Genomic DNA, 16,764 nt, shown 5'->3' with positions numbered 1-16,764 from the left:
ATGGGATTTTACTCCAACCTGCTAATCTCACCTAACCCAATCATTTCCTTTGAAGTAGCTCAGTCTCTTAGATGACTGTGCTGGTCCAACTGGTCAGCATTTTGCCCTTGGCACCCTTTCACTGCAGAAAGTGGTTGCTTCCATGGGGAAAGTGTGGCTTATGTGAATGGCTGTGTTCCCTCGGTCCTGTATTGTGCCCTGAATCCCGGCTTGCCCAGGTCTGGAATGGGGATGCAGGTTCAAGAGGGGACGTTTTAGGCCACTTCCCAGAATAATGACCACTAAGGTGTCACTTGGCTATTTGGGACCAACATAACAGGTTTCAACTGATGAGGCCCACAGTCCTGGCCATTCTTCTCTGTCCCCAGGTCCCTGACCACTGTGTAGAGACTACATCCAACCCCAGGCTTCTGTTTTCCCATGAGCCCCCTCACTACCTCCCTGCTCCCTCATACTTGAGTTTATATGTGCCACCCACAGGCAGGGAAGGGTGGCCTCCAGCCCCCTGCCTGGGAAGCTGGCCCCAAGTCTGGAAGGTCTCTGGCTCCCACATGCCTACCAGCCGTTTCTAAATCTTCGTGCTTGGTCTCCCCTGGGCTAGAAGTGGCAAGCGTTTCTTTTCTCTTCTGGGGAGCTGGCTTGTGACTTTCCAACATCAGATTCTCATTCTCAACCAGTGGAGATGTGTGGGATGTATCAATGGGGAAGCTGAAGATGAAGTGTTTCTGGGGTACCGTCCCCATTACTAGTATTAAGGGCTCAGTGACTCCAGAATACTAAGGCCCATGAAACCATCTGAGAGCATTTACCTCCTGATGGGATTTCTGCACAAAGAAAGGGGTCAGGCTTGAGTAGTGGAGGAAAGTCCATTGAAAGGCTTGGTGAGATGGGGGCTGGCCTTTAAGGGCAGGTTGGCTATAGAAAAGCACTTGAACGTCTGATTCAGTTCAATATCAAGTCCTATCTATATCAGCCATGCTGACTTCCTTTCCTTAGTTGTTCCCCTTTCAGAGCTCACTGACCTTGACAAAAGGAGCTGAATATGGGTCACCCTGACCCATTTCTATCTCAGGTTCGGAAGCAGAATGGAAATTTAATCAAGCTGCTTGAGACTTTTGGCAGCGAGCAGCTGAGCCCTAGGCACCCCCAGCCCTGTGGCCCTGGTTTCTTTTTCTTTTTTAATCCTCACTCAAGGATATGCTTTTTAATTGATTTTTAGAGAGAGAGGAAGGGGGAGACAGAGAGAAAGAGGAGAGAGAAACATTGATTGGTTACCTCCTATATGCACCTTGACCAGGGATCGAAACCACAGACTTTTGGTGTACAAGACACCGCTTCGACCAGCTGAGCCTCCTAGTCAGGGACGCACTGCCCTGGTTTCTCACCACAGTTCACCTCTGACCCTCCTGTGGTGCTGAGGGGGGCAGGCTTTGCCTGTGTGCACAGGTACAGTAGCAAGAATGGTAGCGGATATCGGGGAGATGAAGGTTGTCTCTGGGTGTTGTATACAATTTAGATATGGGTACAAAGAATAACCTCACTAGTCTTAAGACATGTGTGGCTGGAAGGCAGTAGGAGCGAAGTTCAGACCAGGCTTCTTCAGAGTCGCAGTTCAAATCCCAGCTCCACTGCTCATTGAGCTGTCCAACTGTGGGCAAGTCGCTTACCTGCCCAGAGGCTCAGTTTCCACATCTGGAAGTTGGGGACAATATTTGTACCTGCTTCATGGGGTTATGTACACTAAAAAATTGAAGTATATGTAAAATATTTAGCCTCTACTGGCACAGAGTAGTGTTTTGTAAATGTTTGTTGCTGGTTTAAATTATGTCATTGTTATTATGAAGAGATCAGATTCATGGTTTGAGTTAGGAGGTTGTTCTCTAGGAAATCTCAGGGGATTGAGGACGAGGAATTTCTCCAAATGAGCTTGCCTCCTATTTATATGCAGGAAGTCCCAGAGGGCACAGAGCGGGGTTCAGACAAGTCACTCCTACTGATTCTGCCACTTCTCTTGCACCTTCTAAGCTGAAAGAAAACACGTGTGTTGAGGGTGGAGGAAAGGAGGGGATATAAAGGGTTTGGGTGGGGGGAAAAGGAAGAGAGACTTGGACTAAATGGAGTGTGGCAGTGAGTGAGTGAAACTGACCAAATGTCCTGCATCTCAGGGGTCAGGAAAGGAGCTGTTATAAACAGCCCAGTCTGTTCAGATACTTAGCTCTTTCTTTACACTAAACTCTAATTCTGCCTGATCTCCTTTGAATCATAGACTCTTTTAAGATTTGAACCTCTCCCTCAGAAAATGGAGCATCGGGATATACATGTGCCAGTTTTGTAAAGAGTCCAAATTTAGCAGTTTCCCAGGTCCAGGGTGAAACACCATTGTTAAAATGAGTTGTGAAGCTTCTGAATGAACAGGGAAACTCTTACCCGTGCTCCAGAACCCTGCTCAGATGTCCGCTCTCCGGCAAAGCTTCCCACCATGCCCAAATCAGCTGCACAGCCCTTCCTTTGTGCTCTCATTATTGCTCATCCCTCAATACATCTCGTCATTGATTACCTTCCATAATCTATTAGCTCCCATAATCGCTCATTTTCTGGTTAAGCTCCTCTACTAGACTGTGAGCCCCTATTCATCTTTCTTACTCATTTTTTGGTCCTGTGGCCAGCACAGAAATGTTAAAGGAATAGAGTGTAAGTGAAGATAATGACTTCCCTGCATGGATTGCAGAGAAAGCCCTCTCTTCCTTCTGTGAATGGGAGGAAAAAATAGGAAGCCATATATGGTGGGACTTCTTGTGGGACTCTGCCAATCTGCCAGGACAGCTGCAAGCCAGCCTGCAGGACCAGCACCCATTTGGCTTTCAGAAGATAAGGGACTGTCAACACAAGTGTAATAATCAGGAAGAATGGGTGGGAAAGTAGCATGGGCCACACAGATTCCCACCATCGATTAGATAAGGGAGCGTGTCACTGGAAATGTGCTGGCGGCGGGAGGGATGCTTTGAAGTTCCTGGATGATTATGCTAGCAAAGGGCTCTAGGTGGCTGGTAACAGCTGTACTCCAGGTACTCAGGATAACCTTCCTGATCGAGGACAGGAAAGAGCAGCTGCTCTGTGGGACAGCGGAGACCATGTGTCTTTCCCAAGAGGTGTTACTGGGAAGCCCCTTATCCCAGTCCTGGGGTGGGAGGGGACCCATTTGGATGGAGTAATGCCCTGGTCTCTGGAAAAAGATACAGAGGGGTGCTCCCCCACAGTCTGGAGACCTTGCACTTGGAGGATGTGGGGGGAGCAGCTGCTTGAAGGTGACTGTAGCGTCTATTGGTTGGAAAGTCCTTACAACAGTGCTGACTCCTCAGGAGGGCCTTGGATATTTTGGCTCTGCTATGGAGAACACATTCAGCAGGCTTTGGAGGGAGCCAAATTTCCACTTCTCCCTGATGGATCTCAGGAGGGCAGTAAAGCTCCTTCTGAAATTATTTAATTTAAAAGCTTCTGACAAAAAGCAGGCCTACTGCCTTGCACATTGTACTTTGACCCTCTGGAAGTTGCCCATCCATCTCATTTCTCCCCATGACATAGGCGAGAAGCTTAGAGTTCCACCATTTTATAGTTAGGGAGCTCTCGCTTTGTTTGCTGAGTGATTCTTGTCTTAAAAAATAAAGTAGGGTTCCAGCCCCAAGCTCCCCCCAACCCCCAAGACCCAGCGTTCTGTTCTCATGCAAAGGGGTAAATGGTCTCCCTGGAGGTAGGTTTTAAAGACTTCCCCAGAATGCCTAGGCCAGTCCTGCTATGTTTTCTGCCCCCTGCTCGTAGTCATACTGTACAACCTTGACAAATGTGGCCAGATTCCAAGACATCCGTTTCTGGGTACAGGGACAGAGCCCTGGTTGAGCGAGCTGAGTGTGGGGTGCAGGTGTAATGGCCCACTCTGTGAGGGGATCAGCAGGGTTGCCACCACCCGCCCGAGCCTCCAAGTACCCGCAAAGCTCCTGCTGTTTCTTTACATCATCGTGAGCACCAGTGGGTTTTGCTGAAACTCTCCGGCTGCTTGGGAAATGTTTGGGGCTTGGAAAACACAAAGCACTTTTTCTTAAGCATTTAGTATTTTTTCCTGCTTTCCATTTGTACTGCCTCTTTGTTTGGAATAAAATTGAGTCCATGTGTTTCACGCCCCCTGGCTTGATTCTCCATGGCATGATTTTCTTTTAGATTGTCTGAGTTCCCAAAATTTTCAATTTTTTTTGCCTTAGAAAGACACCATGTCTTACCACAAGAGAGGCTGAACCCCAAACCTAAAGGGAGTGTGTTTTGGGTGACGCCTTGAAAGGTGCGTGAATGCAAGGGGTAGAGGTGGCCCTCCTGTGAGAAAGCACAGTCTCTTCTAAGGGAATGCAGAGCAGAGACCAGGGTTGTGGTTTTCCCCTCCTGGTTTCCCATTAGGAATCTGTCACAGCTGTCCTAGTAGCAGGCTCTGAAAGGGGCCTTCTGCCTCTCCCTGACTTCCTCTCCCTGAGAAACTGTGTTCTTCAGTTTCTGTCTCTGTGGTGGAATATCTTTACCTTCCTAACAAAGGGATGTCAGACCCATGTGCTTAGGGAAGAGTGCAAGATCTTGCTCTTACTTACTACTTCCTTTCTAGCACAAATGGAGAGAGTGCTTTTCTCTAAAGAGCCCATTCCAGCACTTTCTCTGGGGGTGGCAAGAAAAGCATTGTGCTAGGCCCTGGCTGGAGTAGCTCAGTGGATTGAGCACGGGCTGCGGACCAAAGTGTCGCAGGTTCGATTCCCAGTCAGGGTACATGCCTGGGTTGCAGGCCATGACCCCTAGCAACCGCACATTGATGTTTCTCTCTCTCTCTCTCTCTCTCTCTCTCTCTCTCTCTCCTCTATCTCCCTCCCTTCCCTCTCTAGAAATAAATAAATAAAATCTTTAAAAAAAAAAGCATTGTGCCAAGGCATATGAAAATCATGAAGACACCAAAGATTTGCAATATTTTCTGGAGTGCTAAACCCCCAAGCCCCAGGCTGACAGAGGGGATTTGAAGGCAGGTATCATCTATCTGCTTTCTTGGGGAGAAATTCAGTGTATATTCAATGGCATCTGACACACCCAGGATTGTAGGGTATGTCAACCCTCTGCCTCTGACAATGCAAGTTCCCATTGACATTGCATGTGACTTTCGGGGTAAGGGAAATGCTCTGCACTGCACTAGTGCACCTATACACACACCTGCACACACACAGTGTCTGATGACTGGAAGTCTACAATTAAATGGTTAAACACAGTAATTGTAGTGGATTATACTGTACTGTGTAATTGAAATTGGCTAAGGGTGTAAAACTTAAATGTTCTCACACACAAAAGATAAATACGAGGGGTGATGGATGTGTTCATTAAGTAGATGGGGGATCCTTCCACAGTGTATGTCTTAAATGTCTTATAATTCTATGTCAATTATACCTTGACAAAGCTAAAATAAAACATATAAACAAGCAAAGAACAACAGTGACAAAAATAGAATTGCAATTTTTTTTTAGTCTAAGCCCTTGATTCTTATTAAACTTCTGAAAACCTTGGGATTTTGGTAGGGCAAATTTGGGTGGCAAAAAGCTGGGAAAGAGAATCTAAGTATTTGGGGTGTTCCAGAGTGGGCTTTACAGAAGTCTGGCTGAGAGGTGGGGTTGGGGTAAGACTGTCCGGAACAGAGAGAAAACAAACTCTACTTTACAAGTCTCTGAAGGGTCTGCTAGCTTTACATTTTGGGTCCTTTTAAAACTGGAAGCATTATCCTGTTTTTAACACTGTATCATAAAGGTCTCAAGAAGTTATCCAAACTTTTTGGTGGAGATTCCTGTTCCCCAGAACCTGGGGGTGGGGGATGTACATGGGCTTGGGATGTGGATAAAATTTTGTATGTATGTTTGAGCTGCATCTTCTGGAGAGAAACCATAGCTTTCACCAGGATCATGAAGAGGTCCTGAGGAATTGGAGCAGAAGACCTGTCAATGAAGCCTGAGCCTCTGAAACATCCTACGTTCGGGGTCCATGGTGCTTTCACATGCCTGCTGGGGCACAGGTATCAGGACCGGTCCGTTAGCTCTGGGACATGCTTGCCCATCCTGGGCTTTGGAGGGCCAGCCCTCCTGTCCTTCAAAGGTCTTCATGTCTCCTTTGGGCTTACCAAAGAAAAATTGTTTTTTTTCTAAACATAAAGGTAATCACTTAGAAAATATAGAAAGATGTCATGAAGAAAATAAAAATCAGTTATAATCTTACAAATCAGTTAACCACTGTAAATATTTTGAGGTAGTTCCATCCAGGATTTTTCTTTTCTTTTTTTTTTTTAACAGAGACTTGAGGCCCTGGCCAGATAGCTCTGTTGGTTACAGCATTGTCCAGATTCATCAAGGTCACAGGTTCGATCCCTGGTCAGGGCACATACAAGAATTAACCAATGAATGCATGCATAAATAAAGCAGAACAACAACTTGATGTTTTTCTCTCTCTCAAATCAATTTTTAAAAATTAAAAAAAGAGTTGAGATCATTGTATGTCTATGAATAGAGCCCTTTTCACTTAACATTACATCATAAACATCTTGCTTGCCATTAAAAAGTCTTTATAAGCATCATTTTCAGTGGCTGCACAATATTCCATTATATGTCTGTACTACAGTGTACTTACCAATTCTTCTAGCACTGGGCATTTGCATTGTTCCCAGCTTTTTGCTTTAATAAATAATGCATGAGAAGCATCTCTGGGTGAGAAGCTGTGCTTACATTTTAGATTATTTCTTTATGATGGATTCCTAGAAGTCTGTTTTGACTTTTGAAGATTGTAAATTAAGATGTTGCTGAGACCTATCTGTAAAGTGTAGACTCATAAAAGACTGTGGGTAGAGAGGTAGGGCCTGGCATTGGCATCAACAACGCTCACTGGGTTCCTTGCAAAACATGCAACCCCACTGTAGATGCTGTGGGCATCTAGAAGACCCAGCCTTTATCCTCCAGGAACTTATTGCATAGTGTGAAATCACAATGTGCACAAAGAGCCTAAAGGAAGAGAACCTTGGGGGAGCCATGTGTGAGCTCAGAATGGGGCAGAGTTTTGCTCATATGTTCATATTGCATATTCTGGAGAGGGAGTCCAGCTTTCATCAGAATCTTCTCACCTATAGCACTGCAATGAATTATCCATTCATTGATTGTTTGGGGGAGGGAATGAATGAAATTTCGCAATTTATTTCTCTTACTATTTTATTTTATAGTTTTTATAGCAAAAAAAATAAAAATTTTTATGTGCCATTAATATGACCGATATAGTGTAGCAGGAAGATGGCAGTCAAGGGTCCCAGTTTGGGGTACCTTGAGGTACAGAGTATAGGAAAGGCCACAGCCTGTACCCAAAAGGTATGAGGCAGATTTGGGCAGCATTTGTCACCTGTCCCTGCAGTGACCTACCAGTTCATTTACATGTAAATCTGCTCCTGCCCGCATGAGCTGGTGCTACATGAGCCTAATGCCTACAGGATCATATTATCAGAACATTGGGTTATGCAGGTGCATGGCCCTTCTGGTAATCTACACCGGTGTTTCCTCATCCCGCTGCTGGAACCTGGTTGCTAAAAGTTAAAGGTGCTTCTTATTGCTCATTCATGGTCAGGAGATGCAGAAAAGCAAGGATGTGGTCGCTGTGTAGCCTCCAGACCTTTCACTCAGGGCCAGGATTAGATGTGCATGTGGAAATTGATACCCACTGACTTTATTTATTTTCTACAATCTGTTCTGACCATGTCTGCTGCTGGACTAGTTCTTCCAATGGAAAAGTGAGAGAGCCATGTGTTGGGCTGTGGCCTTGTCCAGGTGTCCACACTAGACAGAAACCTACAATTACTGGACTTCCACAGGACCCTAGCTCAGCTCAGCTTGTTGGATGCCATGGATTTTGTCAAGTTAGGCATACATGGTCTGGACAGCTGGATGGGGTTATGTGTGTCATCATCCCATAGCTCATGCGGTATCTCCCGTGTCTGTGGCTGGAGTGTTCAGGTACCCTTTAGAGGGTCTGTGTGCAGAGCATGACTGGACAACAGAGCCCTGCCACAGGCAGGCATGTGTCTTGACTAAGAAGCTCTCCAGATCTTTTTACCTAGCATCCTTTAGTCTGGCTTGCTAACAAAATTCATATAATTCTGTTATTGTTGTTGTTCTGTTATTTTGAATTCCACTTGGCTCTTTCTCCAGGTTCAACTGAGTTGATTCTCTTCCTTGACTCTGGCTTCTGTGGAATAAGTCCCTTTCTCCTTCTCTGTCACTCCCCTTTTTTCTGGCCCTCTACTTTTCCCACACCCCAAACCACCTAGTGTCCTCAAGGGCTTGCATTTACCTGTAATTTTTGCACTCATTATGGTCATCACATAACCCTAATTCTTATTCGTCCTCAACTCCATTGGCCAAAAGCACTAACTAAACCTCACTGTGAGACAGATGGCAGTCTTGGAGGAACTGGCACTGTCCACACCTCAGATAATATCTGCTCTTCCCATAAGGAGGCAGAAAACATTTAACATACCTGTGATCACTGCTTGCCCTGGTCCATAATGCAAAGTAAGCAAGCAAGATAACACTCAAAATATAATCCTTTGTTGGTAGCTGTGGGGGAGACAGCTAAAAGCTTAGGCCTTTTCATACTCTGGTTTCTCTTCAGATCGTATAAATCTTTCGCCTCTTTAAAAACTTAGGCCTTTGAAAAATATCATTAGGAAATTTTTCCTCATACTTAATCAGATTGACCTCAGCCTTGACTTAAGCTTATATGATCTGGTTTTGTCCAGCTAGAGACACTATTCTTTTCTCTACATATGATATTTTTAATAATACATTTTAAATAAAATTTTATTTTACATAAAAGATAAAACTTAAAGCATTTCATATGTAACATAATTTTAATAAAACATGTTATATGTAAAAAGGTTATATTGCATACTTTAATAGAACTCATTTTATATTTAAATATTTTGAATATATTTTATTTTATAAGTAACATTTGTATATAACATATTATAGACTTATATACATAAAACATTAAATAAGGTATTTTTATATTTTAAACATTTTAAATATTTTGAAAGATTTCTAAAATATAGGCTATTAAAATATTAAAATCAGTATTCATATCAATGCTGATGGGGTTTTTTTGTAGTAATTTTCATACAGAAATAGATTATTTTTTTTATTTTATTTTAATCATTGTTCAAGTACAGTTTTCTGCCTTTTACTCCCATTCCAGCCCACCCACCCATCCCTCTCCACTTCCCTCCCATTACCACGCCCCCTAGTTTTTGTCCATGTGTCCTTTAAATTTGTTCCTGTAAACCCTTCCCATTCTCCCCTGAAATTCCCTCCCCTCTCCCCTCTGGTCACTGTCAGCCTGTCCTCTATTTCAGTGTCTTTGACTATATTTTGCTTGTTCTTTGTTTTGTTGTTTAGGTTCCTGTTAAAAGTGAGATCATATAGTATTTGTCCCTCACCGCCTGGTTTATTTCGCTTAGCATAATGCTTTCCAGCTCCATCCAAGCTGTTGCAAAGGGTAGGAGTTCCTTCTTTCTTTCTGCTGAATAGAATTCCATTGTGTAAATGCACCATAGTTTTTTGATCCATTCATTTACTGATGGGCATCTAGGTTGCTTCTAGCACTTAGCTATTGTAAATTGTGCTGCTATGAACATTGGGGTGCAAAGGTTCTTTTGGATTGGTGTTTCAGGGTTCTTAGGATGTAATCCTGGCAGTGGAATTGCTGGGTCAAAAGGCAGATCCATTTTTAGTTTTCTGAGCAATGCTGATGGTTTAATACTAAAATTAAGTAATTTACTTATTTAATAATTGACTATATAGAGGACATTGAAATACATGGAATATATTATTTTTGCATAAATAAAAGGTATTATAAAATCTTTTTAAGGATACCCAATATGATCTGGTTCCCAGTCTAAGACTTAACGTCCGGGGGGCACAGCGCCCCCTACCGCTCGCTCCCCACCCAGCACCCTGATCAGCTGTTTTTTCTCCGGCCCGCAGGCATTGGCAAGAACGTCATCTGTGACCGCACTGCCACGCCACTGGACGCCTTCCGCATGATGTCTGCGGCCCACTACTACCCCAAGCTCATGAGCATCATGGGCAACGTGCTGCGTTTCCTGCCAGCCTTCGTGCGCATGAAGCAGCTTATTGAGGAGGGTTACGTGGGCGAGCTGCTGGTGTGCGAGGTGCAGGTGCACAGCGGCAGCCTGCTAGGCAAGAAGTACAACTGGAGCTGCGACGACCTGATGGGCGGAGGCGGCCTGCACTCGGTGGGCACCTACATCATCGACCTGCTCACCTTCCTTACTGGCCAGAAGGCTGTCAAGGTCCACGGACTGCTCAAGACCTTTGTGAAGCAGACGGACCACATAAAGGGCATCAGGCAGATCACCAGCGACGACTTCTGCACCTTCCAGATGGTGCTGGAGGGTGGGGTGTGCTGCACCGTCACCCTCAACTTCAACGTGCCAGGTGAGTTCAAGCAGGATGTGACTGTGGTGGGCTCAGCCGGGCGCCTGCTGGCGGTGGGCACGGACCTGTACGGGCAACGCAATAGCGCCCCGGAGCAGGAGCTGCTTCTGCAGGACTCCACACCTGTCAGTAACTCCCTACTTCCTGAGAAGGCCTTCAGCGACATCCCCTCGCCCTACCTGCGTGGCACCATCAAGATGATGCAGGCGGTGCGCCAGGCCTTCCAGGACCAGGACGACCGACGCACATGGGATGGACGGCCACTCACCATGGCCGCCACCTTTGACGACTGCCTGTATGCCCTGTGTGTGGTAGACACCATCAAGAGGTCCAGCCAGACCGGCGAGTGGCAGAACATTGCCATTATGACTGAGGAGCCGGAACTGAGCCCCGCCTACCTGATCAGTGAGGCCATGCGCAGGAGCAGGATGTCCCTGTACTGTTAGCATGGTCTGGGAACTTAGGAGGACTTAGACCTTCTGTGTGCAGCCCAGAGTTGGGGAAACCATTGGGGAGAGGTGGCCTCCTGGAGTAGGGTGAGGTGGAGGGGCAATGGGAATAAATGGCCTGTGGGAAGGTGAACCGCAGCCCAGGTGAGGGGCCCCAAACAAGACTGTTAGGATGCTGAGTAAATAGTTTGAGAGTGTTCAGAGGGCCTGCCTTTTCTGAGGTCATCCCTGGGCATTTGCATGAGAGGTAGAGAAGCAAGGAGGGAGGCTTTCCTCCTTGTCTCATCCACTCCCCACACCTTGGCCTCTTTTGCAAGCCAAATGCTCCTGTGAGATCAAGCTTAGTTCTCGCAGACTCTCCCTCCTCCCTAGTCCCCTCAAACTGGCAGAAGGCACATCCTCACATGTCCACACAAGCCTGTTAGTCTGGGGAAGGTGGGGGTGCAATGGACTAATGAGAAAATTCAAGTTCCAGGAAGCCACTTTAAGTGTCTGCAGGAAAAAGTACTTGGTAGTAAAGTGTACAGCTTTCTCAACTAATTGGTCTTCCTCCTAGGAAGCAGGAGGGAGTGTCTTCCTAATTGGTCCACTGCCCTTCACCTGGCCTGAGGTGGGGCAAGGGAGTGCCAGGAATGGCCAGCAGAGAGATGGGTACTTTAAGGCAAAAGGAGGAAGCAAGAACATACCCTGCATGGAAACAGATGAGGCAGAGAATGACATATTCTTCTGAATTTATGAGCAATTAAAAAACTACAAGAAGCCATCTGGTAATACTTCTTCTGGGGGAGCAGAGTTGAGCATAAGAAGGATTCAGTACTGAAGTGTTGAGGTTGTTCTCTCACCTGGCTCCATGGGTAGCGCCAAAGAGACAGCAGGAGGTGTGGGTCTGTCTGACTACAAGCTCATACGCTGCCCTCAAGAACTGGGCACAGCTATGTGCCACAGTGCTGCGGTGGGAGTTCCCCAGAGGAGGGGAAAGTGAGCCAGCCCTGGGCTTGATTTGTGCTCTGACACCCATGCCCCCTACCAAGCAAGGGCAGGGCTTTAGGTGTTTCATGCAGCTTTGTGGATATAAAAGGGAAGTCTTCAGTTCTACTTGCATGTAGTCCTTTTCCCTTAAAAAAAAATCAAGGCCCTTTTCCTTTGCCATGATGATTCAGATACCTAAAAAAATTTAATAGGTATTAAACAAAACAAAAGGACAAGGAACATAATTTTCAGTGTTTCTAAAATAGGGTTTTAGAGCCCTCTCAGCTGTATTTTCATGGGGGATTGAGAAGCTAATGTTGGGAAAAACACATTCTTCTACTCCTTGGTCTCTCGTCTCTTTTGTCTTCTCACCCTCTGCCTTCAGAGCTTTTACTGGAGATGGCAAACCGCAGGCACAGAGCAGGCAGTGCCAAAAGGGAACAACCTGGACACACACACACACGGGCTTGTAAATGCTCATTGCCACCAAATGTCACTAAAATCACTCTTAAAAATTCAGGGCTGGTTTCGAAAGAAGGACCAAGCCAAACACATTTTGAAAATAGGGAATTATCTTTCTTAATCCTGCATCCCGTAGAAGACATTTGTTAAGGTTGGGTGTAGAAAGTAGTACTTGGAAATCTGCATGACTTTTGTTCACAGCTCACACAACTGAGGCTGAGACTACTTTTCAGATGACTGGCAGTAGAACTAGAGGGGAATTTAAGGGGCCGAGAGTTCACCCCTGGCTCCAAGCAGGCAGAATCTGAAAACCAACAGTACAATCAGTTGATCCTCTATTCTCCTCCCAGGGCCAATATACTATGAAATTGTACATTGGTCAGGCTGCCCACAGGTGCATTGTGGGTGTCCAAACACCATGGGAATGGTGGTCATTTTCTAGCACCGAGGAGTAAGAATCACCTTCCAGGACACAATCACCCTACTTTGGGGGCCTTACTGCAACATGGTAAGCTTGGTCAGCTGGAACTCTGCATGCTACGTTCTAGTCCCTGATCAGTTTTTCAGACTTCATGATGACATGTCAAGCTTTTGTAGCTATCAGTTCAAAACTAGAGATTTGATGGAATGGAAGTCTCCCAGTAATAGTTTGAGCAGAGGGTCATGCCCTAGACTGTTTTGGTTCAGGTTCTTCTAATTGCCCTTTGGATAGCTTTTGCGGAAACTGAGTGGAATGACTTTTTTTTTCCTAGCTAGCCTTGAAAGGCTGTGATTAATGATGAAAGAAAAGGAAACTGGATGACTCCCTGGGTCTCATTTTTCTAAGTCATTTATAATCTGAGTAGGGATTCCCCTGGGGTTTCAGATTTAAGTTTCTGTACTTAACCAAACACTTGGGAGGTCTCTCCACCCCAAAGACCTTTGAGCTCTGTGATACTCGGTATCTTAAGTAAAAATTCTTATTTGAGACTAGAGTATATAGGAAAAATATATATTCTTTTAAAAAGCATGAAAAGTAGTTGTGTACTCATGCACATAGTAGGTAGATGCAGGAATGAAAATGAAAAGACCAAGGTAGTACATGTTTTTAATACAAAAATAATAGTAAATGGATTTAAGATACTTCTTTAGTGATCTTTTTGCTCCTTTCGTACCACTTGCAGAGACTTAATTGCAATACAAGGTAAAATCTCAAGCTTTCAACAGAGCTTGCTGAGACCAAGTTTAACACCTGTTAGTGCCCTCAGGGCTTTGGGTACCATCAGCTGACTTTGACCAAGGCTATGTCCCAGTGATAACCCTGCTCTTTCAGCTTTGTTTAATGTGTCCTAAGGAGCTGGTGTAATGGAGGCACCACTTTAGGGTCATCACATTTAGTTGCCTGTGTCTGATTCATTACCATCCTCATGCAGGTGCCTCTGCTACTGGAAATTTTGGCTCATGCCACTGGTTTTTTTTGGCTCATGCCACTGGTTGCTTCTGCAGATGTCCAAAATTCCAAATTCTGAGAGAGGAGGTAGGCCAGGGGCTCTTACATGGCACCCACAGTGTATGGGCATGCTCTGGGCTTATTTGGATACTCTGTGTTTTCCTCTGAAGAGAGTCCATGGCCACTATCAGCTTTTCCATGATTTCGCCCTTTAACGGGAGAGGCGTAGCAGGCAACTGCAGACACCTCTTAGCTGGCCTGGCAGCAGATACCTTTGTGCATCTGGACCCCAACAGTAGTCTTGGCTAACTCCAACTCAAGATGAACTTCTCCCAGAGCCTTTTTCCCTCTGCAGAGAGCCATCCCAGTACTCTGTGTGCGCCAACATTTCTTTTTTTTTTAAGATTTTATTTATTTTTAGAGAGGGGAAGGGAGGGAGAAAGAGAGGTAAACATTAATGTGTAGTTGCCACTTGAGTGCCCCCTATCCCCTACTGGAGACCTGGCCTGCAACCCAGTCATGTGCCCTGACTGGAAATCAAAGCAGCGACCCTTTGGTTTGCAGTCTGGCACCCAGTCCACTGAGCCACACCAGCCAGGGTGCTCCAATATTTCTTGATATCCATTGTGTGCAGAGTGTTTTAAGTACATTATCTCATTTAATCCAAAAAAACAACCCTTTAGTATTGGATATTGTTATTCCCATTTTACACATGAGATAATCAAGGCTCATAAGGAAGAGTAACTTGCCCAGAGTCACACAACCATTAAGCAGAGACAGCGTGACACTGCACTTTTTCTGTAGTGGCCCTGGCCACCTGCCCTGTTAAGCTTTTGATTGCCACACTAAGCATAGATAGAGTCATTGCATAGGACATGGTTTTGTCATTCCTCAGGTGTATTCCTCTTGTTACTCACTGCTGGTGTAAACAGAAAAGAAGGCAACAGATCTGAAAGTATTCAGTAGTGCAATGCTTTAGTAGCCCGAGAGCAGATGCTTCAGTGGTTCTCCCAGGGGCTCCAGCAAATGGGGACTGTGATGCGGGGGAAGAAAAGGTCGGTGGGCCACTACTTTCCATTGTTAACTGATGTGGTCACTCAGATATGGTGCTGGCCGCACCTCCAGACTCCAGTGTGAGCACTTGAGGCCATCGCCTCTTACCGCAGCACATGGAGGTGGGAGTGGGAGTGGCATGGGGGGCCTTGTCTTGTGAAAAGTCCTGGGAGCCTGACTTGGTCAGGGCTGTGCCCTGAAACCCAGTGTCCCCCATGTGCCCACTTCCCCGCCTAGGGCGGGAATGCCAGCTGCTGGTAAAGACACAAAGCCACACTGCAGATGCACACAGCTTTTCTTTCGTTCCCCTCCCTGTTCTCAAAAGGAAATTGAAATGTGGGGCTTTGATAGTTTTTTAAAACAAACTCCCTGATGTCATAACCTTTGTCCCATAAATTTCAGGGCTTTGATGGCCCAAAAAAAGTCACCAGTGGGTAGAGCGGGAGTCCTAAGCCAGATCTGTATCTAGAAGAGGTGGGGGCGGGGGTGTAAGTAGAACTGGCCTCAGGAAATCCCAAAGGCTCACATCTGAATTTATGTCCCTGCCCTTGCCAAATACCATACAAATTAGAGCTAACTGTTCACATTACAATCACAATGGGAGGTTTTAAACAGCTAGCTTTTATGAGTACATTCAAGACAAATGAGTTTCTAGAAAATTGATTCAGCCCCAACAACTCAGGGAATAACAGTCGATTTGCTTGTCTGAGTTCTAACTGCAGCTCTTCCACCGAGTAGCCATGGGACCTCAGACAAATCGTTTCACCCCTCCGAGCCTTCCTCTTCCCGTCTGAGAGCTGTGAAGGTGCTGTGTGAAGCAGGATGTGACTGACTTACAGACAGAACACTTGGCTTCTAGTCTGGGTTTGCCACTAAAAATCAGTGTGACCTTGGGCCATCACTTAACCTTGGTGCGAGGTGGGGGATATGAAATAAAGGAACTAAGTATATTGGGGACAGAAGTCCTTTAAGATGCAACTGGATTTATGTTCACCCCGGATGTTATTAGCAATTCTGAATCCCCCCCCCCCCACCACCACCACCAGAATAAAGGTTACGGAATCAGAAACCTAATTTAAACCCAGGTCAAGTACACCAGCTGTGACTATGAGACCAGATGAAGAGAATTAAGAGGGTGAAAAGTAAAAATGCAATGTATTGCTGAATTTTGAGTCACACACACAAAAAGAACTTAAAAGCCCCAGTCCCTGAGTGAAGAGAAGAAAGACATTTTCCTGTTCTACTCACACCATCACACCACCGAGAGAAAACTCCAAGGCCATCTATGATAATCGGCCAATGACATTTTGAATATCCCCAACTCTGTAGTTTGCTGCATCACCTACAATCAAAATCAACTTAGAAAGTTGATTTTAAAAGAAGCTGAGTATATATGTATGTATATATATATAAAACCAAACTTATGTATAAAAAGTCAAGGCATGTATACTAGATATTTTAAAGAATTATTTATCAAGGGGAAAGATGTGTGTTATAAAGTAAACAGAGTCTATATTTTCTATAAAAATATTACTGTAGATAGCAAAAATAGCTTATAAGTTATAGAAGGTTTGGGGGTTTTTTGTTATTAAAGAAAAAAGGGACAAAGAATGCAACTTTGCTTCATGTTTTAAAAACCAAACTACTGTGGAAGGTGGCCTTCCTTACCGGGCTCCCCAGCTGTGCAGTCTGCTTCCCAGCCCAGGGGCCGATGCCCGCTGTTACCTCTGCCATGCCCCAGTTAGCATCCCTCAGCCAGCTGGCACGCCCCACTTCACACGTGGCTTATTGCTGTCCTCCACAATTTGCATTGGTGGGCTAAAGGAATGAAAGTAGCAAATAAAGATTA

At 45.3% G+C, this 16,764-nt stretch overlaps 1 protein-coding gene across 4 annotated transcripts in view; it reads left to right on the top strand.

The window, feature by feature from the left end:
* Nucleotides 1–16,531, top strand: part of GFOD1 (glucose-fructose oxidoreductase domain containing 1) — a 117,319-nt gene extending 100,788 nt beyond the window's left edge. For all 4 annotated transcript variants that reach the window (XM_045847016.1, XM_045847019.1, XM_045847018.1 and 1 more), the window contains exon 2: nt 10,080–16,531. In XM_045847016.1, coding sequence (XP_045702972.1) covers nt 10,080–10,999 — 920 coding nt within the window. In that variant the 3' untranslated portion in view covers nt 11,000–16,531. The remainder of the gene's footprint in view (nt 1–10,079) is intronic.
* Nucleotides 16,532–16,764: the final 233 nt, after the last annotated feature.

The sequence above is a fragment of the Phyllostomus hastatus genome, unplaced genomic scaffold (genome assembly GCF_019186645.2).
Source record: "Phyllostomus hastatus isolate PE091 unplaced genomic scaffold, TTU_PhHast_1.1 phas_contig_524, whole genome shotgun sequence".
Lineage (NCBI taxonomy): Eukaryota > Metazoa > Chordata > Mammalia > Chiroptera > Phyllostomidae > Phyllostomus > Phyllostomus hastatus.
The sequence above is the reverse complement of the archived record's forward strand: the minus strand, read 5'-3'. Positions and strand labels throughout refer to the sequence as shown.